Here is a 27,878-nt window from a genome sequence, read left to right as displayed (position 1 = left end):
CTGCGGGGTGGGTGGAGGATGCACGCGGGCCCTGCCCCTTCCCCCCGCAATTCACTGATGTGGGCGCTTGTCTATATTTTAGGTCAACTGTCAGAATAGATTTTAACCTGCGAAGACCCAGCCAATCAGGGTTGCGGTGTAGACCCACGGGCGCCAGGACGTTCAAGGGAAACCACTCGGACTCACACTGGAGCCCAGCTCCCCTGCAGCGCCACTCCCCCTGCGCTGCTGGCGTGGCCGGGACCGGTGGGGAATTACCAACCGGCTGGCGCTCTCTGGCCCTCCAGTCACTGGAGCTGGGCTTCCTTGTTTACTTATTTAGAGCCCAGCAGAGGAAGTGGTAAAGGAAACTTGCTGAGTCGTTTTCTGAGAAGAGACCATATTTGCTCGTAGAGGAAGCGTTGCTTTCTGGGATCCAGCTGCAGCAGAAAGGACGTTTGGAGCTCCGACGGGGCCGTTCCAGGGGGTGGCTGGGAGTTGGAAGAGCCAAGGACACCTCCCTGCTCTGGGCCGGGGGCTCTCGGCCCATGGGTGCTGCTACACCCACGCTCAGCTTGTGAGTTTCCTCCCAGGAGAGCAGCCATGGCGTTGAGAAACGTGCCCTTCCGCTCCGAGGTCCTGACCTGGGACCCCGACAGCCTCGCGGAGTATTTCAGGAAGGTGAGCCTTGCTCTTGGTCGGTGGTGGTGGGGCCGCCGGCAGTGCCCTCGGCGGCGGCGGGCTGGACGGAACCTTGAAGGTGGAAGAATCCAGGCAGACACGAGAGGCGAAAAAGATGGCAGTGGCCGTCCACCCTCGCGGCAAGCTCACCCCCCGAGCGAGGGCCCTGCAGATCTATCCGCACCGCGGAGTGTTCCCGCGGCGAGGTCGGGGGAGAAGGGAGGCGCCCGCTCCGAGCCAGGGCCTGCGGTGTGCTCTCCAGGCACCGCCCGTTTAACACTGCCTGCCCCTGTGGCTCGGCTGCAAAACAAGCTCAGGGAGGTTACACGGCCCAAAGCCCCGGGGAATACATGTGACAGAGGCGGGATTCCAGTCCCCTGTCTGGTGTCAAAGTCCGTGCCCCGAGTTGTGCAGCTGCTGTAACTGAGGTCAAGGCTACTTATCAGAAAGGGAGGATTGGGGTCCTGGGCGTGGGGCGAAGGAAAGGCAGTGTGGGAGGGTGGAGAAGGCTCTGGTGAGCGATGCTGGAGGTAGCAGCACCTGGGCCGGCATGGCCGGTGACCCAGAAAGAGGGTCCTTCAATGTCTTACTTGGGACAGAGTCTCCCTGGAGCTTTATGACAGTGTTGAGAGGCAGGTCTGAAAACTAGAAGGAGCCCAGCTTATAGCTGGGGAAGCTGTCTCCTGCAGAGGATGGGCCTGAGCCAGGCAGGGTCAGTGGCCGAGCTGTGGCAGAGCTGAGACCAGAATGCTGGTGCCCTACCCTTCCAGCCTTGGGGATGCTCAAAGGTCCCCATGCCTGGTCATCTGCTGGGGGGGCCCCAGGCCACCTATATGCTTGGGCAGATCTCAAGCCGTGTGACTGAGTTAGGGACCCCCTGTCCCTGTGCAATGGGTACAGAATCTTGTGGGGGACATTTGACCCATCTGAGGAGGCTGGCACCCTCTTCCATGGACACTCCAGACCATCATACGGATGAGAGTTTAAAGTCAAGGCCTTAGAGACCATCCAAGCTCAACGTTCTGCTTTTCCTGGGGTAGAGAAGGCTCCCTGGGGCACAGAGCCAAACCTGGGGTCTTCGGGGGACCAAGAAGGCATTGACTGTCACAGCTGTCCTTCCCCAACGTTAAGAAGGAGAAAAGTATGACAACGTTGCACCGGGTGTGGCAGGACGGAGGCAGAGCCCAGAGACCCTATCAGGGGCCGCCGTGCGTGCATCTCGTTTCCATTCCTTCTCCCTCTGAAAGGCCAGAGTACATTCGGGTCTCCGAGCTGCGGGCATAGAGATGGCTGGGACACCTGACTCTCCAGGGGTATTTCTAGCCACTTTTCTGAAATGTAGACCAAATGAACTGGAGCAACCGGCGACATTTGTCAGGATGCAATCAAGTGGCATTGAGCTCTGTACAGAAAGGGGAAAAGAATCAAGAATGAGGGCGGGAAACCAGGGCACAGGCTGGGAGGCCCAGGCAGGCTCCGGCAGCAATGTGAGAAGGGCAACGCACGACCCAACCCAGTGACAGAGAATCCATGGGCCATGCTCCCTCAGCGCAGGGAGATGGGCTGCAGGTCAGGGTGGTTCAGGGGGAGGGCTCTCTGCCCGAGCTAGGGAAAGGGAGAACTTTCTTCTTGGAAACCCTAAACCCTGGGACAAGTCCTCAGCACCCGAACAGGCCTCCCCTCCCAGCACAAAAGGACCGAAGGTGGAAACAAGGAGACTGAGGGGCATCTGTGATCTGGAAGACCCCCCGCCCAGGGACTCAGATAAACACCCTTCAAATCCTGAGCACCGCAGTCCCCCAGAGAGAAACTACCAAGTGCACTACCACGGAGTTGTCTGGGGATGGATCTTAGCCATCGAATCTCCTATGTAAAAGACTGACGGGCAGGTGCGATTTCTAATGAAGCAGAGCTGTCAGGCCCTCCTGGGAAACACCTCCCCAGCCGGCCCCGGGGTCAGACACAGCCCGGTTTGAATCCTGGCTGTGCCCCCTGCTAGCTTGGTGACGTTGCCTTAGTTGCTTGACCTCTCTGTGCTTCATCAGTAAAATAGGGGTGCTAACAGTGCCGAACCTTGTGGGGTGGCTGGGGGAATTAAAGGGAGGAACGTGCAGGATGCGTTCAGCAGAGAGAGAGGGGCGATTTCTGTTCGAGCGTCCATTCTTCCTGCTGTCGTCACCAGACTCCAGCAGGCTGGCACGTCTGTGTGTCTCACGGCCTCAGTGCCGTGCAGCTCATCCTCTTGTCTGGAGCGGAAGCCCCAGGAGGTCTTAGGTCATGTTTTGTTTTTCTTCAACCCCTCCAGTGCCTTTTGACTTGGCTGGAGAGCATCTCTGGGCCGTGCAGTGCAGAGGGCTCTGCTCAGACCCAGAAGTTCTAATCCCAGCTGTGTTCCCAGTGCACTGTGTGACCGCAGGCCTCAGGCGGCAGGCCTCTCGGGGCCTCAGCTGTCCCCTCTGCAACACCAGGCACCTGCTCTGGACCCGTGCCAGCCAAAGCGGGGTGGCCAAGCCCAGATATTGTTGGACCAGAATCAGCCTTCTGGGCAGGCCCCAGGCTACGGGGCTGGCTGTCTGTCTGTCTAGAGTGGAAGCCAGCCCTCTGCACAACCAGAGATCCCTCTGATAACGAGGACAGTGGAAATGACGCATTAAAGGCAGTTGACGCTTCCAAGAACCACGTACGGCTCAGAGCACGAAGATAAGAGGGACGCTCAGGGTTGCTCGGATGCTGCTTGTTTCCCACCTTGACCTCTAGATCAGCTCCTTCTGCGCTTCCTCACACTCACCTGCCCTTTCCAGCCCAGGGGTCGCGACGGCTGTGCTTACTTTGTAGTCCTGTTGGCCGTAAGAAAAGGCCCGGGTTTTAAATTTGTGCCCGAAGGAGGCTGCCACGAGCTGTGAGACTCAGCACCAGTGAGGACTTAGGACCCTTGGGGACAAACATTTAACCTCAAATACTCCGACTTCGAATTAGAGTCATTTCCAATGCAAATTCGAATGCTGTCCAAGACGCCTGATAGAATCGTTGTCTGATGTGACTCTTCAGGAAAGCAACCAGGACCCTCAAAGTGACGATCCTTGTTAACCCTAGGACTCTATCCTGAGAAGGTAACTTAAATGACTTATGTCACGCAGAAGAAGAGACCAAAACTGGATGCGGAAGAATGTCTGTGGGGCCCGTGTTGTGACCTGGATGGTGCGATAAGCTGCCCTTCACCTTGCTCCCCTGTACTTCCTGCGAGTCAGCTCTAAGGTCATAAACAAACAAAGGGTGGCTCCTGACGGGGACGTGAACGCCTCTGGCTGAAACCTGGTCATCATCTCTGTCACCTACCACCCTCGGAACCTCATGCCCTTTACTTGACTCCCCGAGCCTTTGCCTCTCCCTCTGAAAAACGTTGGGATTGAATGAGTTAGGCTGGTTTAATGGGTCAGAGCAGCGCCTGCCCGGGAGCGAGCATCCAGTCATTTCTAGCAGTTGCCATTCTCATTATTGGAGCGGCAGTTTGGTGAACCCCCTAGATGTCTAGCAACAAGGGAACGGTTAAACTCCCGTTCAAAGGAAGTTTGCAAGAACGGGAGGCAGTGCTTAGTGATTCCTTCCAGGTAATTTTGGGAGACAAAGTCAGGCTAACAAGACCGAATATCAATGATAACCTCTGTGGTATTTAGCAGTATGCTTCGAATAAAACCATTGACGGCAGCACACCGCCCTGTCCACCCAGGCCACCTTCGGGAGGCGAGACAATGGATGCTACTTAGTTTCTTCTTTCGGCTCCCCTGCACTGGCCTGAGGTGCACAGCCTCGTGCGGCCTTGAAGGCACTCTCTTTCTGTTGGGGTTGGCCCCGGGGCCGTGGACCGAGGCAAGTTCTCCATTTCAGAGAGTCCCAAGGGATCAGTGAAAGCAGGGCTGAGGGAGGGGCCGGCCGCTCCGTTGACAGGGGAGGGACCGGGGAGTCTGGCTAGCCACAAGTACCACAGATTGCTACCTTCGGGGGCAGGCGAGGGAGGGGAACCAATGGCATGGGCCTGCCGGCACTCACGGCGCCTTCCTCTCCTTGTTGCAGCTGAACTACAAGGACTGTGAGAAGGCTGTGAAGAAGCATCACATTGACGGGCCGCGTTTTCTGGTAAGTGCTGCCAGTCCAATGCACGGAGACCGCGGCCGTTCTGTCCTTTAAGCAGTGGCCGCAGGGTGCGCTGGTCTGCCCTGTCGCTGAGCATGCCCAGGGTCAACGCCTGCCTGCAGGATCTGAACACCACCCTTCGCCGCCTGCAGAGGTGCCACAGGAAGCCTCACTCCTCGCCTCTCAGGGTCCTCCTGGCAGGACACCTGGCAGAAAAGCGCCGGTACCAAAGCACGTTCCAAAGGCCAAGTTTAAAGAAGAAATCCAAGTATAGTTAAAATCACCCCTCGCCCCTCCCCCCACGCACCCCTTGAAAATCTATTCACATCCACTCACACTTGGAGAAGTCCCCTAGGAAAAAAAAGACCACCTGGGAGAACAGAAGATTCTCTCTTCCCATCTCTCATTCTGGGGCACGTGCTCACGGAGTGGAATGAAGAGTGGACTCACCCTCATTATTCCAATTACATTTCTGTTTCTGGCTACTAATTTCACATAGTTAGTCCTGTGCCAATTAAACACCTGCGATCTGGCTCTTTCCACTCCATTACGTTGCAAACCGTTTCAAGTGTAGGCTAAGTAAGATACGGTTGTCTGTCTGTTCAGGATTCGCTGCCGGATGGAAGGCATGCGGCTCTAATGGGGGCGACAGAGGCATTAGCCGCTGGCTGGGGAAGTGGTCTGGGCGTTTCCCCTGAAATGACACCTTTGCCCATGGAACACAGACTCTGACCACACACAGATCTGTCTCTTCCGGGCACACTTCTTCACCCTTTAAACAGACTTCAAAGGTCTCACGGGGTAGATGCTTCTGATTGGCGTTGGGAACGAGGAGGGCAAGCCAACCTGTGTTTCCCTGCAAGGCCTAGTCAATTGGGCCATGGGGCCCCAGGGTTGGAAGGGGCCAGAGAGGTCATGAGCACTAGCTTTCTACCCAGCGCACCAACCCATTTCCTGTGCTGCATCCCTGCCACCAGCATCTACTTGAATCCCTTCAGTGATGGTAAGCTCACTACCATCCACAGTCACGTGCCCCTTGCTGGGCGTCTCTCGAGTCTCATGCTGAGACCAAACCTGTGTCCCTGTGGGTCTGAATTATGCTAGTTTGCCTTCATGTGCCAACTGGACACGTTTATTCGTGGTTCCATGTACATCGGTCATTCGTGGACCCATCCATTCCCTTGACAAGCATTTTCTCGACTTCCTTTCACACAACAGCAGGCCATTCCATGTGCTTGGAGTACAGAGATGGTTAAGATGTGATTTCTGCCTCCCAGAAGCTTATTTTAGGGCAGGAAGGGCCCTTTGGGCTCCAACTACCTCATTTGCAATTGAGGAACAGCGTAATGTGACTTGTTCTAAGTCACACACCTAGTAATTGGACTCAAGCACACCTTTCATATAATCTGACCCCACGTGAGCTTTTAACAATGCCACTTCTTCATCCTGAGCTTCGCGCCAGTGGAATTCCTGGAGTGTCATTATGGCGTTGTTCTTGCAAATTACTGACAGTTCTGAATGTTTCCTTGTGGTGCTGGTAGCACTGAGAACAAAGACTCATCGGGGCAAGTGGGAAGGGGGGTGGCATCTTTGAGGGTGGTCCTGGTTATAGCCCCGATGCCCTGCCTCACCTGGAATAAGCGCCTGCCCTCTCCAAGCCCCCCCCATCTCCCTCCTCTGTTACCTGAGCACACGAAACTGCGTTGTCCTCCCTCCCAGGCCTGTGGGTCCCCCTGGCACCTCCCATGTGAGTGTTGGGTCTGTCAGGGCAGGGTCCCTTCCCAGGTGAAGTCGTATCTGAGCCACTTTCTCTCCTCTGCTCCAGTACCTGGGGCTTGGCAGACGCGCTGCGTATCCTGATTGTTGTGTAAACGGGGAAGTAGAAAGAGAGGCCTCAGAGCCAGGAGGGCAGGGAGCGGAGCCCAGCACCTGCTCCAGCTTCTGGTGAGGCCCACGCTCTGTGGCAGGCGCCCTGGACACGTTGTGAGCTCCTGACCTGAGCTCCAACCTCTTGTCTGTCATTCCTCCCAGCTTTGTAATATCCAGGGCCACTCTGCTGTTAAAAGCAAAAGTGGAAGGCCCTTGCCTTCTCCCCACCCTCCCTCCCTCCCTCTCTCCCTCCCTCTTCCTTCCTTCTTCTGCAGCATAGGAGCTGGCGGGCCTCTTGAATGTGTTTCGCTACCATTTTGTTTTCTAGTAAGAAGGGCGAGACCTTCTTTTATGGGAAACGGGGGGTGCGATGCTTCCAGAAGGTTGAAGAAAAGGAGGAAATGGGCTTAGGAAGGCGTACGGTGCGTGCGACAGAAGCCTAACCACATCGGGGTTTATCTTTCTCGAGTGATAAGAAATGGAGAGGCGGGTGCCTGTGGCTGGTGGGCTGCCGAAGGAAGCCGTTGAGACCCGAGGCCCCATCCAGCTTACGGAAGAAGCCGGTGGCTTCTTTCTGTCCTCGTGGCTGCAGGATGGCTCCCCCATAGTCCGCCATCACGTCTGCATTCCAGGCGGGAGGAGGGGGGAAGGGCACAAAGTAAAAGGTGTGAAAGGGCACGGGGAATACCTCGCCTTCCCTTGTTTTCAGGAAAGCAGTAACTTCCAGAAGCTCTGTCCACTGGAACTCCGTTATATCCCACTGGTCACACTGAGTCCTGTGACCCCAACCCTCTGCGAGACAGTCTAGTGGGGGGGGTCCAACTTTTTGGCATCTCCAGGCCACACTGGAAGAAGAGTTGTCTTGGGCCGCACGTTAAGGACACAAACATTAATGAAAACTGATGAGCAAAAAAAAAAAAAAAAAGGATTTAAGTAAATGTACCATTGTGTGTTGGGCCGCATTCATGGCGATTCTGGGCTGCATGTGGCCCGCAGACCACGGGTTGGACATCCTTGGCAGGGTATTATGTGTTTTGAACGAGGCACCTTTGCCGCTCTGGGCAAAATGCAAGTCCTGTCAGTAGGGAAGAGAGAGAGAGTGGGTACTAGGTGTTCGAGCAGCAGCGTCGCGTCAGCCACGTCACCCTTCCCGGTGGGGCCGGTTTGTAGCTTTCCCGTCTCCGTGCCCCCCTGGAGGGTACACTCAGCACAGAGTCATGTCCCCGCAGAGCCACAGGCCTAACTCCGAGTCACCGTGCAGGCAGCTCAGAGTTTGTAGCAGGCTTGTCACGGAGGTGGAGGAGGGGCTATATCGCACAGCAGAACTCCCCACTAAACGTCTCTCGTCTGTCCTCCCAGCTCCTGTCGCTGTTCTAAAGGGCTCGCTTTTCCCTGAACTCCTGCTGCTCTGTGTCTCCAGGGTCACAGCCAGCTTCTCCTTCCCTCTCTTCCCGCAATTCCCTCATTTATGTCCCCAACTCAGCAAAACCGAAGGTGGTGGCCGCCGCCCTGTGCTCAGCTCTCTGTCCCTCAGGGAGCTCCCAGGAAGCCCTCCGCTGGTCCTGCCCCCCCCCCCCCCCAACCCCACCACCACCACAGGAGTCTCAGAGTGATCCTGGGAGGGGGTGGTTTGGGAGGGAGGAGATGCCACTGCTCAGTGATGTTTAAAAAAAGAAAAGGAAGTTTAGAAGCTTAACCCAAAGCCCTGGTTTTCTCAGGACTCTTGGCAGACGCATGCCCCAACCCCGCTGCGTGGTCTGAGGACTGAGTTAGTTGGTCGCTGTTCCTAAGAGCCGGAGCGGCGAGTCTGCCGTGCACATTGCTACAGGCCCCTGGGCCTGTGCCAGCGGGGCTCAAAGGGCAGCGCGCCAGCCCTTTCCGGGGGCAGCAAAACACCCTCCAGGTGTCTCTCAGCCCCCGGGGGGAGAAAGCACACACACTAACCTCAGAGAGCCAGCCAGACCCCAGCTGCTCCCTCCCCCGGGGGTAGAATTACTCATCTAACTCCCCCATTTTTCACACCTATATGTGGTGTGTGCAACATGGTGTCAAACACATAATATATATATATAATCTCATTCGGTCCTCACGACCCCTGAAAGGTGGCCATTATTACCCAGATGATTCCCATTTTACAGATAAGGACGCTGAGGCTCAGAGATGCGGAGTGCGGGCCTCAACCAGACACCTGCTAAGCAAATGAAGCAAGATTCAAACCCAGCCTGTCTGACTCCTCAGCTCCTGCCCTCCCGGCCTCTGGCCTCAGTTAGAACGTGAATGGGGCCCCTTCTTGGGCTCAGCATTGGTTCTCCGGCAAGCGAGCCCGCCCTCCTCTTTTCCATTTCCAACGTTGGCACCCCCACCCCTCCTCTGCCCTCGCAGCCGCCGTCTTCTCTGGCCCCCTTCCCCTCCAATACTCAGGCCCTCAAAGGGCTCGGACGCAGGAGGAAGGAAGCCGACAGGAAGAAAACTGACCGCAGCTGCCTGAGAGCAGGCTTCCAACCCCAGCCCCATCCCCTCCAAGCTGAAACTCCCCTCACACCCCAAGCAAGCCTCAGCTTTCACATCCAGAAAATGGGAATGCTGGCAGTTCCCACATCCCCAGGGTTGGTGTGAAGGTTAATCGAGGTGCTGTAGGGCAGACACCCGGCATCAGTTCTTCACAAACATTATTTCCTCCTTCTTTCCCTTCTCAGTTATTGCATCCCCCAATCTAGAAAATTCTATTGGTAAGCCTGGTGAGAGAGGCTTTAGGCTGTGGTGGTGGATTCAGGGTACAGCCCCCCCGCCCCCGCCCCCCCGCTGGCTGCCCATAGCTGCTCAGCTCAGACAGGGACTGAGGGGCCCTGGAGTCTGTGGTAAGAGCCTCACACGGGAAGAGGTCAGAACATGCCGGATCTAGCCCACAAAACACATTCTGTTTGGTCCTACAATTTAGCTCTCACATTGTTTAAGTTAAAATTACTTGTCGATAATCTAGAACTCAGGAAATTTCACCCAAAATCCACATGTTGGTATTCCCTTTGAAAAAAGCAGATCTGGCGATAGGCCTGCAGGCTTCTGTACAACATCTAGAAGCTGCCCTTGTTGTGTGAGCGGGCCGGGTGCACTCTGCAGCGTGCTGCAGTCCCCACCACTCCTTATTGTGTCACACCCGGCTCTGCTGCCCCGGCCCAGAGCCCTGCCTGTGGGTTGTAACCTGCTGGTGTCTTCCTTTCAGAACCTGACGGAAAATGACATCCAGAAGTTCCCTAAGCTCCGGGTGCCGTAAGTACCCCCCTGACTCCTCGGGTGGTTTGGGGAACGGAGGTTGGGATGGGGACCTGAGTCAGTGATCTATCAGTGCTGGCCTGACACAGGAAAGGGAGCAGGAAGAGTGAAATCAAGTGCCATGTGCGGGGAAGGAGTTTCGGGGTGAGTCGGGAAAAGGAAGTTACAGATCCAGGGCTGCTGGTGTGCCCACTGCTCTGGCCAGAGACGAGCCCAGCTCCGAACCACGTTCTCACTTCCTCCCTCCCTGGCAGGGTGGCCGGGGCCTCTGACAATACCTCCAGAGTCAAGCGACCTGAGGTTTCGTTGTGGTGTCATTGCTGACCCGGAGATTGCTTAAGTTTCGAGCTTAGTAAAATGAGGGAGTCAGATGTGTGAAGGATTGGAAGGCACACTGTGGTGTCCGCCAACACGGACCGCTTGGCAGCGGCTGTCGGGGGCGTGCCCCGTCACCAGAGTCCGGCGTGGGTGCCGAACGGGAAGTTCGGCATGCCTAGCGTGCCTTCTGTTTCCCATCCTCTAGAGAAGGCCTCGCGTGCTCAAATGCTCCTGGGAGCCAGGCAGGTGATATGAGTGTGCAAAATGGGCCAGGGTGAGAAGTACAAAGCCCTGCTGAGTTTTGTTTTTTTCTTTCATTTGACCACCTTGGACTAAAACATGGGTATGGAGAAATATTTCTCCACTGTGAGAAAAATAATACCACAATGAGGGCGATCGAAGAGGCGACCAACACGAAGCCTTCTTGCCGATGAACAATAGGGCGCGGTGGAGGCTGGGGCAAATCAGAATTACGTTCTCCACCCACAGAGAGCAGTAGCTCCTCAGCTCATCGATGTGGACCCAAGGATGCTGTGTCTCTGAATTTACCAGAAGGAGCTAGCTACATTGGTTTTGTGTGACGTGCCTCAACTTTTAAATGTTGATTCAGAAGTTGTTAAATACTATAGGAGCCCGAGCGAATATCTCTATGAGCTAGATTTCATCTGGGGGGACCCCAGTGTGAGACCTGTGCTCTGGACATGCTCTGAGCTCCTTTCTCCTGCCCCAAGGGCCTCAGAGCTCCTGATAAGGAAAGGGAAGCAGGGCAATGGAGTAGCAGGCCAGGGGTCTCTGAGTACGTAGGGCGTCTGAAGGAGAAAACCAGGGAAAACAGGACTCTTGGGTTTTCTGCATCTGAAAGGGTGAACAGGGATAAAAAGGATAAAGATTCGCTTTTGGTGTGCCTCTTTCCAGGGGCAAACGTTGTTAAAGAACGCTTATTCTTCCTGAGGGTTTTCTCTGACTACGTATGGCTACATACATTGAAATTAAGTGAAAAATTCTAGTGGTGGTGTGGTGGCGGGGGGTGGGGAGGAATGCAGACAACTGTACTTGAACAACAATAAAAGAATGAAATAAAATAAAGAAAAACAAAAAGATAAATTACATGAACAATTCAGTTCCCCGGATACGAGCCACATTTCCAAAGCCAATGGCCACGCAGAGCTGGCGCCTGCCACACTGGAGGGTGCAGATGCGGGCCACTTCTTTGTCTGCAGAGATGTGGAGCTCTAGGAAGGAAACTCCACAGCTCCATCTAAAGAAGAGAACTTAACACAGCGGGGGCAGCACGGGCTGGTGGGCGCCAGCCTGCCTGCAGACACGTTAGGTCTGATCCACATGGTTTAGTTCAGTTTTAAAACCGAAGACTATTTCACAAAATCGAGCTTCTGTGGAGGTAAACGGAAGCGTGTGTGATCCAGAGCCCGGAGTAGACCGTGGGGACGCAGTCGGGTGAGCCTGAGTGTCTACTGCTCTGTCTGGACGGGGTTCGTGCCGCCCAGGTCGCCGTGGTCCCCGCCACTCCCCACCTGCTTTAACCATTTCTGTCACGTGAATGGGGACTTTGGCTTTCTGCCCAACGAGACGTGACGAGACCAGATTTACCCTCCCGCCTGAAATCCCCACATAACCAGACAAAATCTACGAAGCAGTGGTTTTCAAGACACTGGGTGTCAGATAATGAGAGGAGGAAGGCAACGTGGCCATGTTTGTGACTGCTCGCCACTCCGAGAGGGTCTCCAGGCCGTGGCCCAGAAGGCAGCTGGAGTCTGGTGAACTCGAGTTGAGGAGAAGAGGGAGCTGCCCTGAGAGAATGTCCCGGAGAACCGCAAGGGGTCCTGTTCAGCTGAGTTGCGATCGGCGCAGGAAGGCCAGGAGACCCTCTGAAAGGACCACCCAACGCTGGAGGAGATGGGATCTAGCCACTGGGCTGGAAATGGTGCCTGGTTTTCCCAGGCAGGCTGGAAAAACCTCAGATTCATCGTCCCCAGGTAGACTGCACAGAAAGACCTTGCCTTTGCAGTGGGCAATCATTAGCTGTCGTCTAAAAGATTGTCTGTCCCTACCTAGCAAGTCTTAAGAGCAAGACTGAGAAAACAAACAAACAAACAAACAAATTAAACTGCCTCCAAGTAGCAGAACTGCATGCTAAAATAAGGCTCAGAAATATTTACAGGAATACAGAAACATCCATCACCCGACCAAGTACAATCCACAGTATCAAGCACCTAATCAGAGGTGAAAAGGTATGCAAATGAGCAGGAAAGCATGACCTACAACGAGGAGGAAAACCAAGGCATCGAAGCCGAGCCACGACACACAGGAGGCGGGAGAAGCGGCAGGTGAGAGTCACACCACGGTAGCCCCTGTGTTCAAAAAGTGAAGGTGACGCATGAAAAACACAGAAGGACCCAAACAGAACTTCTAGAGATAAAAACAGTCATGTCAGGAATAGAAAGTGCACTGCCCGGGCCTAACAGAAGATCAGACACTGCAGAAGAGAACGCTCGTAAACGTGAAGACGCAGCCCTGGCAACCACCCGACGTGAAACGCACAGGACGGTTAAAATAAAACAGTGAGAGGAGCACCAGGGGACTGTAGGGAACTTCCGGCAGTGGAGTTTCAACTTCCTAGTACATGTGGAATTAAAGTCCAGAGGAGAGAAGAGAGTGCGGAGAAAACCTACCTCGAAGGGCCAGTAGGAAGGTTAGAGGAAATGATGGGGAAGCAATAAAATGCCTGGGAAAAGGGTGAGCTCTTCTTATTATTTCATGCAAAATCCCAGTGAGCACATCATCACATGTTGACTAATTGTTCTGTCCTGATAAAGTGGGCGGGGAATGAAAGAAGACAAAGGCATGGATGGGCTTTGGAGCGAGGGAGTTCCAGGTTCCAACGCTGGCTGTGCCTCCTCCCAGCGGTGGCATGCGGGGCCAGTCACTTCCACTCTCGGGGCCTCGGCTTCCTCCTCTGGGCCGGGGAAAAGGATGAACTCACGGGGATTTTCAAGGAGGCGGCCCACACAGAGTTGCCTGGTACCCTCCTCACCGCATATCAATAGTCCATACTTACTCATTCCCGTCCCTAGTGTGTAGGTGCGTTTTCTATGATCCTTACCCTGAAGGGCTACGGGGCGGAAGCCGTATTTGTGTGCAGCCGACCGAAACAAGATCACACTCCTCTGAATCTCTCTACTTCCTTCCCCCACGATTGAAAAAAAAAAAAAAAAGAAAATCAGTCTTGAGCAGGTTTTGTCAGAATGCGGATCCTGGTGAGAAGGGCTGTCGCTGCCCGCAGAGGAGGTCAGACTCCCGGAGACACCCCGAATTCTTTTCAACGGGGAAATGGAGCCCCCTTGGGAGGGCGCAGCTCGAAGCCAGTGCACAGCTGAGCGGGAGGTCAGGATACCCGTCGAGAATGCGTTCAAGTCTGCCGACACCCATTGGGAGGTTACTTTTGTAAAAACCGTATTATAAGTTTCACATTCAAATGCGTACAGAGGGCCGATGCCTAGCTTGAGGTCACAGGGTGGGTTCTGCCTGGGCGCAGGACGCTGCAGCCAGACCCTGGGTGCAGACCCCACCTCTGTGCTCCTAACGTCACCAGGAGAGGCCTTCACCTGAGAAGTCGGACCGGCCCCATCCTGCAGCGAGCTGGGGTGGGGGGGGGGCAGCCAGTCGGGGACCCAGGTCATGGCACGGTTCCCCCTGGTGACAATGGCCCAACTGCTTGCCAGAGGGTTCGGCCCCTCTTCCTGAACCCGTTTGTCCCTAAAAGGAGGCAAAGCGGAAACCTAGGTCTACCAGCTGCCCATCCCCCTCCACCCCTCTCCCTGGTTCTGAGTGAGGCCTGAGGTTTGTGGGGAGGAGGAGGAATGAGTCACCTCCGGCCACTCACTGTCACTTGGTCCTCCAGGGTGTGGGAGTGGGGGACAACTTGGCACACAGAGGTAGCCACTGCCTTCCTGCCCTGTCCTCCAGCCTGGCCACCTGGTCTGCTTGCTCCCCAGCTGGGTCCCAGCTGGCTGGGGAGGCACCCTCCGAGGCCCACAGGGGAGGAGGAGCCCTAGGAGCCCGATCTCGGCCCTGAGCGGCGGCGGCGGGCCCTGCTCTGCTCTCTCAGCCCCCTGCTTCTCCTCTGCTGGGGCTGCGGTCGGGCGCTTCCTTCCTTAGCCCCCAGCCTGGCAGCTGAAGATACTGCTGGGGAGAAGTGACTCGGTGGAGAGCAGGAGGTCCTTCCAGGATCAAGCAGCTTCATGAGCCCCTCGAGGGAGCCCAGCCGGGCCCTGGGCCTTGCGGGTGGAGGCGTGAGGTGTGACCCAGCCCCACCTGCGGCAAGTCACAGCAGGGGGGCGGCTCATTTTCAACTGCATCCACACCCCTCCCCTGCACTCCGTCCCCTGCACCCAGCCCCCCCCCCCCGCGTGTTTATATACACAGTTCTTATCTAGAATTTCACTTCCTTAAATGCGCATTGTTTATTGTCTGTCTCTCTGACTAGTGGGTAAGCTCCTTGAGAGCAGGGATCTTGGTTTTGTGCTGGGAGGCGCCTTAGCAGGGACTGCACTTCGCTGAATGAAGGGGGTGGGGGTGGAAGGGAGTGGCATCGGCTGCCACCTCCTCACCTGGCCAGTGCGCAGGACGCCACCAGGGGTCCCCTGCTGGCTCTGTAGGAACCCTTCCGTCCCCCATGCTCGAGGAGGAGGAGGAGGGAGGAGAGGGACTCCCCTGGTTTCCCAGAACAATCACTTACAGGAAACAAAAGGGACCCTGTCACAGGCGACACGAGTCAGAAGGCCCCTGGGAAGCCCCAGCGCATTAAAGCGCCTTCCCGGGGTGGGAGGGGCGGCCAGTGAAGTGTGAAATCCATCGGTGATGCTGTGACAGCACGCTCTCCCCTGTCCTCCAAGCCCCCCTGGGGCAGCTGTCATTCTCGTGCGAGGGGAGGGCTCAGAGCAGAAGCAGCAGGTGCGGAGGCAGGTGTCCGGGCCGCGCGCAGATGGGCCATGGTCGTGAAGGGGGGAAGTGGCGGGTGCCAAGGACCGCCTTCGCTAACGTAGCGATTTTGTTTGAGGCCAAACGTGTCACCTTGAGACAGTCGCTCCGCAGAAGGGAGGTAGTGTCATTCTCAGGTGGGCCGCAGGCTCGACGGGGTTCACTGCTCAAGGGCGGTGAGAACACAAGGTAAAAGCATGCCGTCCCGGACTCTGGACACCGGGCAGCCCAGCTTCTGTGTTGTGGGGACAGGGGTGGCCTTTGTCACCAACCCACAGGTGGGCCCGTCCCTTCTTTTGTCTGGGCGATCTGTACCATGACGTTAGACCAGATCATCTTCGAGGCTCCTCCCAGCTGCTTACCTCCTCGGTCTCAGCAGCGGGCACTAAAGGAGGCTGGGGTCCCGTTCGAGGCTGCTCCCAGCTGCTTACCTCCTCGGTCTCAGCAGCGGGCACTAAGGGAGGCTGGGGTCCCGTGTCCCGAACGTTCCAGAGACGCCAGGGACCGGGCACCTCCTGCTAGGGCCAGCCCGTGGGCAGTCCTGCTGCAGGAGGCCCTCCCTGCCCTGGCGTCTGGGGATTCGCCAGTCCTCAGCCCTCAGGAGTATCTAGGGGTGTCTCCGAGGGTCCCGGCCGAGGTGGGCCTCGCGGCACGGGTGCTGGAGGGAGTCTCCCGCTCTGCAGGCTGTTCCTTGGTTGGAAACACTTCTCCAACTTTCTGTAAGAATCCGTATCACCGAGGAGGGAGGGGACAATGGAGGGAGATACAGGCTAATGAACAGCCTCTGGAGCTCTTGCCAAGAGGGACAGGAAGAGCAGCTGATTCTTAGAGATGACAGGAGGATTCCCAGAAGCCGGACCTTACCCCGGGGGCACCAAACCAAGACTCGGGGTGCCTTGGCCCCGGGAGCCCTAACTCGATAAATCTCCAGATCTCCAGGCTGCAGGGCTTTGGAAAAGGGGGCAGCCAGGTGGGGGCCCAGAAGTCTTTAAGGGAGGCTCGGGGCCAGGCTGGGTGAGCCCAGCCAGACATGGAGGGCTTCCAGGTGGCAGCAAGGGCTGGCGGCGGGGTGATGGTGACGGGCTCTGGGAGGAAGCGGGGAGCAGAGGACCCACGGGGGGGGTGGTACACTGGCTGAAGGGCCAGACGGGAGGAGCCTGGAGGAGGTGCCTGGGAGCAGACAGGTCAGGGAGCACCAGGTCTCAGTGGGAAGCTCGGGGTCTGATTGTTTCGTCACCTCTCTGTCCCTTTGTCCTGTAGGATTCTCAGTAAGTTAAGTCAAGAAATCAACAAGAACGAAGAGAGGAGGAGCATTTTCGCCCCGCGCAAGTGAGTGGGCCCAGGGCGCTGAAGTGGCCCGTAGAGAATGTCCGAACCCAAGTCGGACCTTATAAGGGAGGCGCAGAACTGGTTTTGCCCATTTTTCGTGCGTGTTCCTTCCGTCCCACGAGGGGAGGGTGTTCCCTCCCCCTCCTCTGCCCCCTGCCCCTGGGCCTGGGACGTCAGGGGAACTTCCCCTAAACAGTCAGGCAGTCACGAGCTGCCAGTGGCACCATCACTGTGGCTTTGGTGGTTCCTAGAATTTGGGGGCAGTCTGGCCCTGGTTGCCAAGCAACCAGGCCACACCAGTCCTGGGTGGTGAGGTGTACTCTCCACTGGGGGCCCCTCCTGCGGGGTTGGGTTGAGGAAAGAGGAGCGCCCCTGGGTGGGAAGGACGTTAATGTGATGCTGTTTGTCTTTGCAGACCCCAAGTCCACCGGTTTCCTGAGGAAATAGGTAAAGGTCTGGGGGTGGAGGGCAGTGGTGGCTTTAGGAGGTGACCGATGCTTCAGTGTGTCTGCTGCTTCCTCGGGCTCCTCCGGTGGCATGCGGGTGGCCTTACTCACTTGCCTGTCAGCTAGCTCTTACCCAGAAAAGGGTTTGGGTCCAGAGTCGGGAGGAGAGATGTCACTAAGCTGGGCCATTGGTGTGTGGCCCCTGCTTCTCCAGGACCCTCTGCAGGGACACAGCGAGAACTCTGTGGCGGGATGGGGGTTATTAGAGGGTCGGTGTGGGGGAACCCAGGCTCTGGATGAACACGTTGGGTGGAGCCAGCCCCAGGCTTCTGAGTCCTTAAAGCAGGTTTTCAACTGTCGTGTTGCACAGACTTTAAAGCGCTCTTGGTGGATTTTATACCCGGGAAGGTTTAAGCGCCCCCACCCCAGTACCCTGTGGCAGCGTGAGCCCCTCAGGTGGGCGTTCCGGGGCTGGCGCTCAGGTGTGCGGAGGAAGGATGGAGGCCGAGCCAGGGAAGCGACGGGGGAGGGCCCCGGGTGGGAGAGGGTGCTGCTGTCGCTTGCTTCCGGCGGCTTGCTCGCTGCTAACGGCGCTGCTGTCTTCTTCCGCAGAGAGCCACGAGGAAGACAACGGGGGCTGGTCCTCCTTCGTGAGTATGGCTGGGCCTCGGCAGTAAGTGCCTTTGCAGGAGGGAGCCAGGGCTCCAATGAGATGACAGTGGACCCACCCACGGTCAGGAAATGGGTCAGCGAAGGCCACATCGTGCACATTTTCAGCTTCGCCGTCCATGTGGTCACAGCCCTGTCTACTCGCCTCTGTCCTGGCCGCACGAATGCGGCCGTGGAGGAGACCCGAGGGAACGGGCCTGGCCGTGTGCCGACCAGCCTTCCCTCACGAACACGGAGGCTGGGCCTCGCGTGGCCCGCAGGCTGCAGCGTGCAGGCTACACCGAAAGCCACCATTACCCCAACCCCTGCCCCCAACCCCTGCCCTACATTAAAATAGCTTTACAGTAGCTTTTCTCGTGCACCGAAGTCCCCACCAGTGACAGAGTAGGAAGGGGATTTCAGAATCAAGCTTTAGCTCTGAAAAGACCCCAGGGAAGGTCTCGTCCAGTGGAGGGTTACATCTCAGGGGTCCCAGGGATCCCTTGGAGATTCTGATATGTGCTCTGCACACCCTCGGCCCCTTAGCCCACACACACGCAGTCAGTGCACGGGAAGCTAGATGCAGGCTGAGGCTCCGCGGGGGATCGGAGTCCATCTGTGGGTTTCACAGCTGAAGTAGCTGAGCCCGCTGCAGAGCCTGACTTATCAGAGCCACTCAGCTCGTTAGAGACCAGCCTGCGACCAGGTGGCCCGACCCGCAGGCCAATGGTCTTTTTGGTAAGTGGCTGTCTCTGTGCCTTTAGGACCACGTTCCTTGTCCCACTGGGATTCTGGCAAAAGAAAGCATTGCCTCTGAAAAGCATGCCAGCTACGTCTGTGCTTTCTGCCCGAACACAAAGGAACAGAACACAACAGATGTATTTGGTACAAAAAGGAAAACAGACTGGAGCTTCCCCTGAAATGTTTGCACATTCGCACAGAAGCCGCATCTTTGCCACTGCCCACCACCAAGTCCCTCCTGGGCCGGGCTCCGCCTGCGGCTGGTCTCTCCAGGGCTCTCTCCACGCAGAAGGTCCCCGTGAGCCACTGAGCATAGAACTCAGGGCCTCCACGGCTGCCTGGCACGGCACCGGGGCTCTGGGGCGTGGGGTGGAGATAAAGACCCCACTGTGTGAGCATTTTGCAGCACAGATGAAACGGACACGTGGCAGAATAGGATTAGGGAAAAAAAAACATGTGTACAAATTTAGAAGCCAAACTGCTGGCTCCTACATAATTGTTCTAGAAGAGAAAAAGACAGGTCTGCTGCTGGAGAAGGTTATGGGATAAAAGCCTGCTGGAAAGCCAGGAGCCATGGGCCCGGGGTGGGGGTGGGGGGCTGAGAGCAGCTCAGGGTGCCCTGTCAACCTAGGGGCGGTCACAGGGCTGGGGGGCCTGATGCCGCTGGGCTGACGCCTTGTTGTCAGAGTTTCCATGCCCCCCACCCTTAAGCTGTCGCTGACGGGACAGGCCTTCTTCTGGGTTCAGGGAGACGCTCCACCCCCACTTTGCCTTCTATTGGATATTTTTCAAATGCTCCTCAAGTCAAAGCTTCACACAGGAATCTTCCCCTTGAACAACCGGGTCTTCCTTGAGCCGCCTAGCAGGGCCGTCAGGATTTCTAGATTATCTCTCCTGATCAAGTTGCACGCTCCAATTGCTTCTTTGCACACGGCCCTCAGCTGCAGGGAAATGCCCTGAGTTCCTCTACGGCCTTTGAGTTTGGCATGAAAGCGATGAGCCACTAGGCGGCAGATGGGACCTCATTCCCGTGACTGTCCACTCTCCTGGGCTGCTTCAGAGGCAATCACCCGGCCCCTGGGGCTGACTTCCCCGAGAGCCGCTGAGAAGTGCACATTCAGTACAATAAAAAATTTAAACTGTAGAAAGAGCATCTTTGCAAGGGAGCAGCTTCAAACTCAGCGTCAGAGGCCGTGAAAAATGAGCTGTTGTTTCTGCACCCTCAGCCCTCAGCCCTCAGCCAAACAGATGGGCGCTGCACTGGGTTGTTATGAAAAGACGTTTTTTGAGGGCAGGCACACTAAGGACAGAACCGGCCATGAACCTGGGGCATCGCAGATGCTCCAGGTGTTTAAGTCTTCCTCTTGGTGATGCCTGGGGTAGAACATGTGGTCGCTCATCACGGAGCCGGGCCTCCCACGCCTCTAGTCCAGGGCCCTCCTCTTTCTTCGGCTTTTCTCGGTCATGCCACATGGTGCAGAGGAAAACGCACTGGCCTCGTGGCCTGAAGACCTTGACAGTGGCCCCAGGTCCACGACTTGCTGGCCCTGTGACACTGTGCTCCCCGACCTCAGCCTGCCCATCTGTGCAATGGGTGTCACCGCCCCGGTGCTGCCCGTCCCCGCGCGAGTACCCCTGGGAAGCTTGGCAGGGACAGAGCAGACACAGGCACGCTGAGCGCCGAGGAGCCGCTCTGCAAACGGCACTCACTGTCCCTGACCCTGTGTCGGCAGGAGGAAGATGACTACGAGAGTCCCAATGAGGATGAGGACGCGGAGGACGACGGTGACTACGAGTCCCCCAACGAGGAGGAAGAGGCGCCCATGGAGGACGACGCCGATTACGAGCCCCCGCCCTCCAACGACGAGGAAGCTCTGCAGAACTCCATCCTGCCCGCCAAGCCGTTCTCCAACTCCAACTCTATGTACATCGGTAAGGGCCCTGGCAGCCCCGCCCCCAGCCCCGCCCCCATGGAGGCACGGGAGGTGGGGGGTGTCCACGTAGCAGAGAGCCCTGCGTGCTGATGCCAGCTTTGGGCAAGTGACTCTATCTCTCTGTGCCTCAGTTTCCTCATCTGTGAAATAGGACGATGATAATCATAATACAGACCACATAGGTGTGTTGTGAAGACTATTATTTTTATTTTTATTTTATTTATTTTTAGACAGAGGGGAAGGGAGGGAGAAAGAGAGGGAGAGAAACATCAATGTGTGGTTGCTTCTTGCACATACCTCCCAGGCACGTGCCCTCACCAGGAATCAAACTGGTGACCCTTTGGTTCACAGGCCGGTGCTCGATCCACTGAGGAACGCCAGCCAGGGCTGCTGTGAGGACTATTAATATTGCAGCCCGTGGTGGCTGATATCAGTGCCGAGCTGCCAGTAGGAGTTGTTTGGCGGTAAAAACTTGTTCTGTGTGTTACTTAGATACTCAAGGCTGCTCTCCTGTTTCTCCCCACTGTTTGATCAACTCTTAGGTAGCACGGCCACCCGCAGTCTGTCAGAATAAACCTGACCATATTGAGTGGGGTTTGACCACAACTTTAAATCACTTCGAACAGTATTTAAGATCTTCACTGTTTCTCTGTTTCTGTCAGCCCATTTCTCCCCCATTCACTTATTCATTCAGTCATTCGTTCACCAAAACTCACTGCTCTCCTGCTAGGAGCCAGCGAGGACCAGGGTGGGGAACACTTACATCGTTCTAAGTGCTGAGAGTTGAAATTATCAGGAGGGATACAGACCCGGCCTCACGGGGCTTACATTCTGCTGGGTGGTGACAGACAACAGCCACATACACTTGCATAATAGATAATAGAATATCATGGGGTATACTAGAAAAGTGGTGATCAGTATCACAAAAAAATAATACCACGAATCCTGTAGCTATACAACTCTTGGCCATTGTACAGCCCTTCTATAAACTCTATGTAGACATTTTATTTTGTGCTTTTTAAGCACTCTCTGTGACAAGGACAACAATTACCAAGGCCTTTTTCACATATAGGGAAACTGAGGCCCAGAGAAGAAATAACTAAGTTATTGAGTACCTTGTATGTGTCAGTGACGAAGATACAGATTGAGTAAGACACTCCTCACCGTAAAGAACTCACAGTCCAGTGGGTGAGGCAACATCAAGTGAATGAGTCACAAAGCGGTCTCATTAAAACATGATACACACTCGGGAAGAGGGGTGTGGGAGACGAGGCTGGGGTGTGTGTCTTGTCTGGGTTTGCTTCCCTGAGGATGCGACAGTTGAACTCAAAGTTAAAGGATGAGCAGGGGCGAGGCTAAGTGAGGAGAGCTGGGGAAAAGTGCGTGTTCTAAGCAGGAGGAATGGCCGTGCAAAGGTCCCGAGGTTCGTAGGGGCGTGGCGCATCAGAAGACTGGAGAGATGGCCAGTGTGGGTGGAGCAGGGTGAGAGTGGACCAGGCTCGCCCTAGCTCTAAGCCCCATTCTCCAGGGACAGGTAATGCCCCTCGAGGACAGGGACTAGGGTAAGGGACTAAGAGAGGCCGCCACTGGGCACTCGCAGTCCCGGCCTTTCCCTGTCGGAGGGGCGGGGACACTGTCAGCCTGTAAACCTGGCGCAGGGGTAGTTCCGGATGACCAGAGAAGTAGGAGCGGCTGTCCACGGCACGGCATAGTGAACCGGCTCCGAGTCTGTGATTTGGTGAGGGAGTCGGAGACCAGCTCCTCCCTCCAAGGGACGAGATGAGCCAAGGAGGAAGTAGGATAATGCAGGGCCGCCCAGAGCATTGGTGAGGGGAAGGAAGGGGGCCCGAGCAGGGTCTCCGTGAGCCCTGAGTGCCGACTTCACCCTGCCCAGGCGGCTGGCTGGGTGTGCCTGGGTGTGCCCAGGCGTGCACATGTCTTTGACCGCCCACCGCTGTAACGCAGGCACAGACAAATCCTTGCGCAGGAGCCTGCGCTTACATTGGAGCTGGCGGGAGACTGCGGGGGTCCAGGGCCCCCGAGGCCTGAGACACGCAGCACTGGGCGCAGGGCCTATACCTGGAAAAGCCTGAGTGTGGCCCACCCTCACCCGTAATGCACTTGCGTTTCACAGACCGGCCCCTCTCCGGGAAAGGCCCACAGCAGCCGCCCGTGCCGCCCCAGAGACCGATGGCTGCCCTCCCGCCCCCGCCGGCCAGCCGGAGCCACACGGTAGGCCCCCTCGCTCCTCCCTGCACTTGGTGTCCCCTCCAACGATTCCTCCACCAGAGAGAAAGAAGACACTTTCCTCTCGTTCTAACCAGTAAGGCCAGGAAAATGCACACCAAGTACTCCCAGTGTCGTGGGTTTTTTTTTTTTGGGGGTGGAGAATGAAATACTCGTGATTTTTATTCACATCTTAACACTTATTGGTATTTTCTTTTTACCATAAACAGTATAAACTAATTGGATAATAAAAAATCTCCTTATCATATGTATTGTGCTATTGTCGCCCACTTTTGAAATAAGAGAGCTGAGTTAAGTCCCTGGCGCCTAGGGTGTTTCAAGGATCCCAACTCACCTCTCTCTGCAAAAAAACCCGTCTTGCGCCACCTGCAGGCCAACGCCGGAAATTCCGCGGGCAAATTCCTAGGAGACAACAGGGGTGTTTGATGAGGCAGTGAACTCCGGAAGAGAGGCAGCAACCCCTTGTCCTCTCTCTCCAAGCTTACAGCCCCTAGTCCTAGGGTTCTAATAAATTACCCAGAGAGATCCGAGAAGTTCGGGATCAGGACTCAGTGCCTGGAAATGTGTTCTTTTCACGGGGGGTCCGGCACTCTAACAGCTGTGCAAATGCCGAGGTGCCAGGGCGAGAAGCGGAAGAGGATGTGTTGACCCCAAAGGTCAAAAGCTAGACCATGCCCCAGTCAGGACCTCCCGTCTAAGAACAGATGGCTCCCTCCTGCTCGTGCAGTTTTCTTGCCAAGGGGTCTCACCGGAGCTGAACTTACCCACAAATGCATTTTGCTTTTGAAATCCAAAGGTCGTAATTTCCGCCTTTTTTTTTTTTTAGAGATATTTTATTTAGTTTTAGGGAGAAGGGGAGGGAAGGAGACAGAGAGGGAGAGAAACACCGATGCATGAGAAAGACATCGATTGGTTGCCTCTCTGACGCCCGCAACAGGGGACCTGGCCCGCAACCCAGGCGTGTGCCCTGACCGGAAGTGGAACGGGCAGTCCTTCCCTTTGCAGGATGATGCCCAGTCCACTGAGCCACACCCATCAGGGCCGTAATCTCCGCTCTTGGGATGCACAATTCACTCAGCAGACGTTTACCGAGCAGCTACTGTGTGCCCAGCGGTGTCCTAGCTGCTGGGAGTAGGGTGCAAAAAGACAAATAAGCTCCCTGCTCTCGTGAAGTTTCGATTTGATTGGGGGGGTACCGATAATGAACAAGTGAACAGATGTATAAACGAGATCATCTGAGTGGTAAGGTGAGGTCAGGGAGACAGAAGACCCAGGGATGCGGGGACGGGTGGGAAGGTGACACTGCGCTGGACAGCGTGAGCTGGTTGTGCCAAGAGCTGGAAGGAAGGCTCCAGGCAGAGGAAAACACCAGCGCAGAGATGCCAGAGAGGGTGTAAGTGTGAGCGAGAAGACACTTACAGACAGTAGGGGGCGCCCAGTGGGCGCTGGAGAGGGGCGTAGCGTAGAGAAGGGGTTGGAGGGACAGGAGCCACCTTAGGCAGGGCCTGGCGGGCCACAGTGAGTTTCTCCTGTGTCCCCCAGTGTGACAGGAGCTGCAAAGGGGCTTGTCCGGGGAGCGGCACGCTCACTCCGCTGCCACACAGAGGTCACCTCGGCTGAGCCAGGGCAGAGCAGGTGCTGCCCAGGCAGGAACTGAAGGTGTACCTCTGTGCGTGGGACGTGGACACGGGGAAAAGTGCACGGACTCAGACGTATTTGGGGAGATAAAGCCAGCAGGACCTGCTGATGTGTTGGAAGCACTTCCTAACACTTGGGTTTTTTCCTTCAAGCAGCCCCTCCCCATACCCCAGCCCAACCATGAAGAGCCTAACAGAAGTAGAGCCCACAAAACCGCCAAGAGTAAGTGCCGCTCTCCCTTGCCCACTGTGCCCCCCCCCCCCCAGCCAACCCCGTTCTTCTTGTCACTGACTGCAGTCTCCTCCCTTCCAGTCCCTGCTCCTTCCGTGGACAGAAGCAAGAAGCCTCCCCTCGACCGTTCGTTAGCGCCTTTTGACAGAGAGCCCTTCCCGCTGGGTGGGTATCGTTCACAGTTGACGCATGGTAACGGCCAACGTTTATAGAGCGCTTACTTCATGCTTCCCACACGCAGCATCTCACTGAACTAACCCCACGGCACTGTGAAGTGGGGGCTGTTAAACATCCTCATTTTACAGATGAGGACGCTGAGGCTGAGGCCCACAGAGGTAACGCCCCGCGATCACTCAGCTCCTCAGTAGAGACCCAAGCCCAGAGCAGCCTGGCCTCGGCCGTGTGCTGGGCCTGCTTCCCCATGCTGGGCGCACTCCTCTCAATGTGCCCCCGAAGGCGAAGCAGGTGGCGTCGTGGTACAGAGGGAGGGACCTGGCTGAGGGACAAGAGGTCTGGGGGACCTGTCATCAGCCACCCTGGTTGTATTTAGCAGCTCTCTGGCCAGAGGGACCTCACTTTCTCAGAGCTCTCCCTTTATTTGTGAGGTGGGTATTCTGTAAGGAGAAAAATACTTTGTAAAACGCTAGCAAGCTGTTCCAATGGCAGGGTTACTTTTTTGTTGTACGTGTGCAGTTGACCAAACGGTGGGTATCCGACAACCCCTTTCCCCCAGAATTGACCCAGGGTATTCTCGGATTGCAGCTACCTCCAGCCCAAATCAAAGTTTTATGAATCATAGACTTTTTTCAGTGCTACCCAAACTCTCTCCCACCAGGCAGTGAGTTCTTTCTTCATGGTGGGACAAGATTCTTAGGCTCTATCATGGGCTGGTGTGGGCTCCATCTTTAGAAAGTAAATCATGTTATAAAAAAACAATGCCGGGTGGATCGTATCTTCCTTCGCCTTAGGGTGGCCACTGTGCAGAAGGGAGCGGGGGGGGGGGAGGGGAAGCAAGAGGCGCTATCTAATGCAAATCAAGTGCCGGACCCTGCGCGTAAAGTGTCACCTGACTCTCATCGAAACCTACGCAGTTTTAATCCACAAGCCCCATGTGACAGGCGAGGACACTGAGACTCAAAGACCTTAAATAACTTGTTCAAAGTCATACAAGGTTTGCTGCTAGACTTGCTTGAATCCAGTGAAGTGGTACTTGTATTAATTGGAGACACGGGGCACATCTACTCTGGGGGACTTCGGACAGGATCAAGAACAACTGCTCTGAATGACTGCTCTGAATGGCTGCCACGCAGAGTTCTCAGGGGCACCCAGCGTTTCTTCAGGGAACCTGCATGGTGTCTGCGCCACGGGAGAAGTGCAAGGAAGGAAGGAGGGAAGGGAGGCCGGGAAGAAGGAATAAAGAAGGCCAGCCAATAAAAGCCGAAACAAAATGATTTGCAGCCTATCGGCAGAACCTTCTAAAACCCTCTTCCTCAAGTTAAAAGTTTTTCCAGAAACTAAGTACAGTACTTTATATAATGTCAAACGTACCAAAGGAGTAGAAGAAAATCAATCCCTCCTGGTAAACGGGTTTTTTTCTCCTCAGATACAAAGGTAAACTTAGGCTTCACAAAAGAACCTCTTGACCAATGAGATTTTAAAAAATCAAAACAGAGAAAAGGAACTTCCGGCCAAGATGGAGGCATAGGAAGACACACTGTGCCTCCTCGCACAACCAAGATAGGGACAGCAACAATTTAGAAACAGAGTAACAACCAGAACTGATAGAAGACTGAACTGTATGGAAGTCTGACAACCAAGAAGTTAAAATAGACTCGCTCACCCAGACCGGTAGGAGGGGCGGAGTCGGGCAGCCAGTGCGGGTAGTGGTGGCGCGGAGAGCAGAGAGCATTGGGACCGGGCACGTAAGGCATCCGGGGCGTGCAGGACCGCAGTGGGTGGGCCCAGAGCACTCAGGTGGCAGCCGGCAGCCCCAGCGAGGCGGGGATTGTGAAGCAGGGCACTGTGCACCACCCAGGATCCCAGCGCTGGGAAATAGAGCCTTGGGGCACTGATTGAAAACACCTGTGGGGGTTGAGGTGCAGGGAGAGACTCCCAGCCTCACAGGAGAGGTTGCTGGAAAGACCCACAGGGTGTACAAGCCTACCCACACGGGAATTGGCACCAGAGGGGCCCAGTTTGCTCGGGGGAAGCAGCGGAAGGGACTGAGGTCCGACAGAGAGCAGAGTAAGCGCCATTGTTCCCTCTCAGACCCCGCCCCCACATACAATGTCACAACCCAGAGACTAGGGTGCCCCGCCCTGGTGAACACCTAAGGCTCCGCCCCTCATACGTAACAGGCGCGACCAGACCAAAGGTGGGGCAGGGGGAGATGGCTCAAACAGAATTAAAAGCCCCTCAACAGTACTTTTAAGCGACTGAGAGATAGCCAGCCTATCAGATGCACAGTTCAAAGCATTGCTGATCAGGATACTCACAGAACTGGTTGATTCTGGTCACAAATTAGATGAACAAATGCAGGCTATGAAAGAGAAATGAAGGAAAATGCATAGGGAACCAATAGTGATGGGAAGGAAACTGGGACTCAAAACAATAGAGTGGACCAGAAGGAAGAAACAACCAACCAAACAGAAAAGAATGGAGAAATAAGAATTCAAAAAAATGAGGAGAAGCTTAGGAACCTCCAGGACATCTTTAAACGTTCCAACATCCAAATTATAGGGGTACCAGAAGGAGAAGAGGAAGAGCAACAGGTGGAAAACTTATCTGAACAAATAATAAAGGAGAACTTCCCCAATCTGGCAAAGGAGACAGACTTCTCCTAGGAAGTTCCTTCTTCTAGGAAGTCCAGGAAGCTCAGAGAGTCCCAAAGAAGTTGGACCCAAGAAGGAACACACCAAGGCACATCATAATTACATTAGCCAAGGTAAAAATGAAGAAGAGAATCCTAGAAGCAGCAAGAGATAAGGAGACAGTAACCTACGAAAGAGTTCCCATCAGACTGTCAGTTGATTTCTCAAAAGAGACCTTGCAGGCAAGAAGGGGCTGGAAAGTATTCCAAATCATGAAAGGCAAGGACCTACATCCCAGATTGCTCTGTCCAGACAAGCTTTCATTCAGAATGGAAGAGCAGATAAAGTGCTTCTCAGATAAGGTCAAGTTAAAGGAGTTCATCATCACCAAGCTTTTATTTTATGAAATGTTATAGAGACTTATCTAAGAAAAAGAGGATAAAAAACACATATAGTAAAATGACAGCAAACTCACAATTATTAACAACCACACCTAAAACAAAACAAAAAGAAACTAAGCAAACAACTAGAACAGGAACAGACCCACAGAAATGGAGAACACATGGAGGGTTAGCAACAGGGAGTGGGAGGAGGAGAGGGGGGGAAAG

The 27,878-nt window shown here is 55.4% G+C and overlaps 1 protein-coding gene across 2 annotated transcripts in view; it reads left to right on the top strand.

Annotated features, from left to right (window-relative positions):
- The first annotated feature begins 248 nt into the window (after nt 1-248).
- LCP2 (lymphocyte cytosolic protein 2) overlaps nt 249-27,878 on the top strand; it is a 39,062-nt gene continuing 11,432 nt past the window's right edge. For both annotated transcript variants that reach the window (XM_028528453.2, XM_036013615.1), the window contains exons 1-10: nt 249-660; nt 4,732-4,794; nt 9,881-9,927; nt 16,507-16,575; nt 16,991-17,022; nt 17,634-17,671; nt 20,144-20,342; nt 22,479-22,576; nt 24,385-24,451; nt 24,542-24,625. In XM_028528453.2, coding sequence (XP_028384254.1) covers nt 583-660; nt 4,732-4,794; nt 9,881-9,927; nt 16,507-16,575; nt 16,991-17,022; nt 17,634-17,671; nt 20,144-20,342; nt 22,479-22,576; nt 24,385-24,451; nt 24,542-24,625 — 775 coding nt within the window. In that variant the 5' untranslated portion in view covers nt 249-582. The remainder of the gene's footprint in view (nt 661-4,731; nt 4,795-9,880; nt 9,928-16,506; nt 16,576-16,990; nt 17,023-17,633; nt 17,672-20,143; nt 20,343-22,478; nt 22,577-24,384; nt 24,452-24,541; nt 24,626-27,878) is intronic.

The sequence above is a fragment of the Phyllostomus discolor genome, chromosome 13, assembly GCF_004126475.2.
Source record: "Phyllostomus discolor isolate MPI-MPIP mPhyDis1 chromosome 13, mPhyDis1.pri.v3, whole genome shotgun sequence".
Lineage (NCBI taxonomy): Eukaryota > Metazoa > Chordata > Mammalia > Chiroptera > Phyllostomidae > Phyllostomus > Phyllostomus discolor.
Note: the sequence above shows the minus strand (reverse complement) of the source record. Positions and strands in the feature narration are given on the sequence as shown.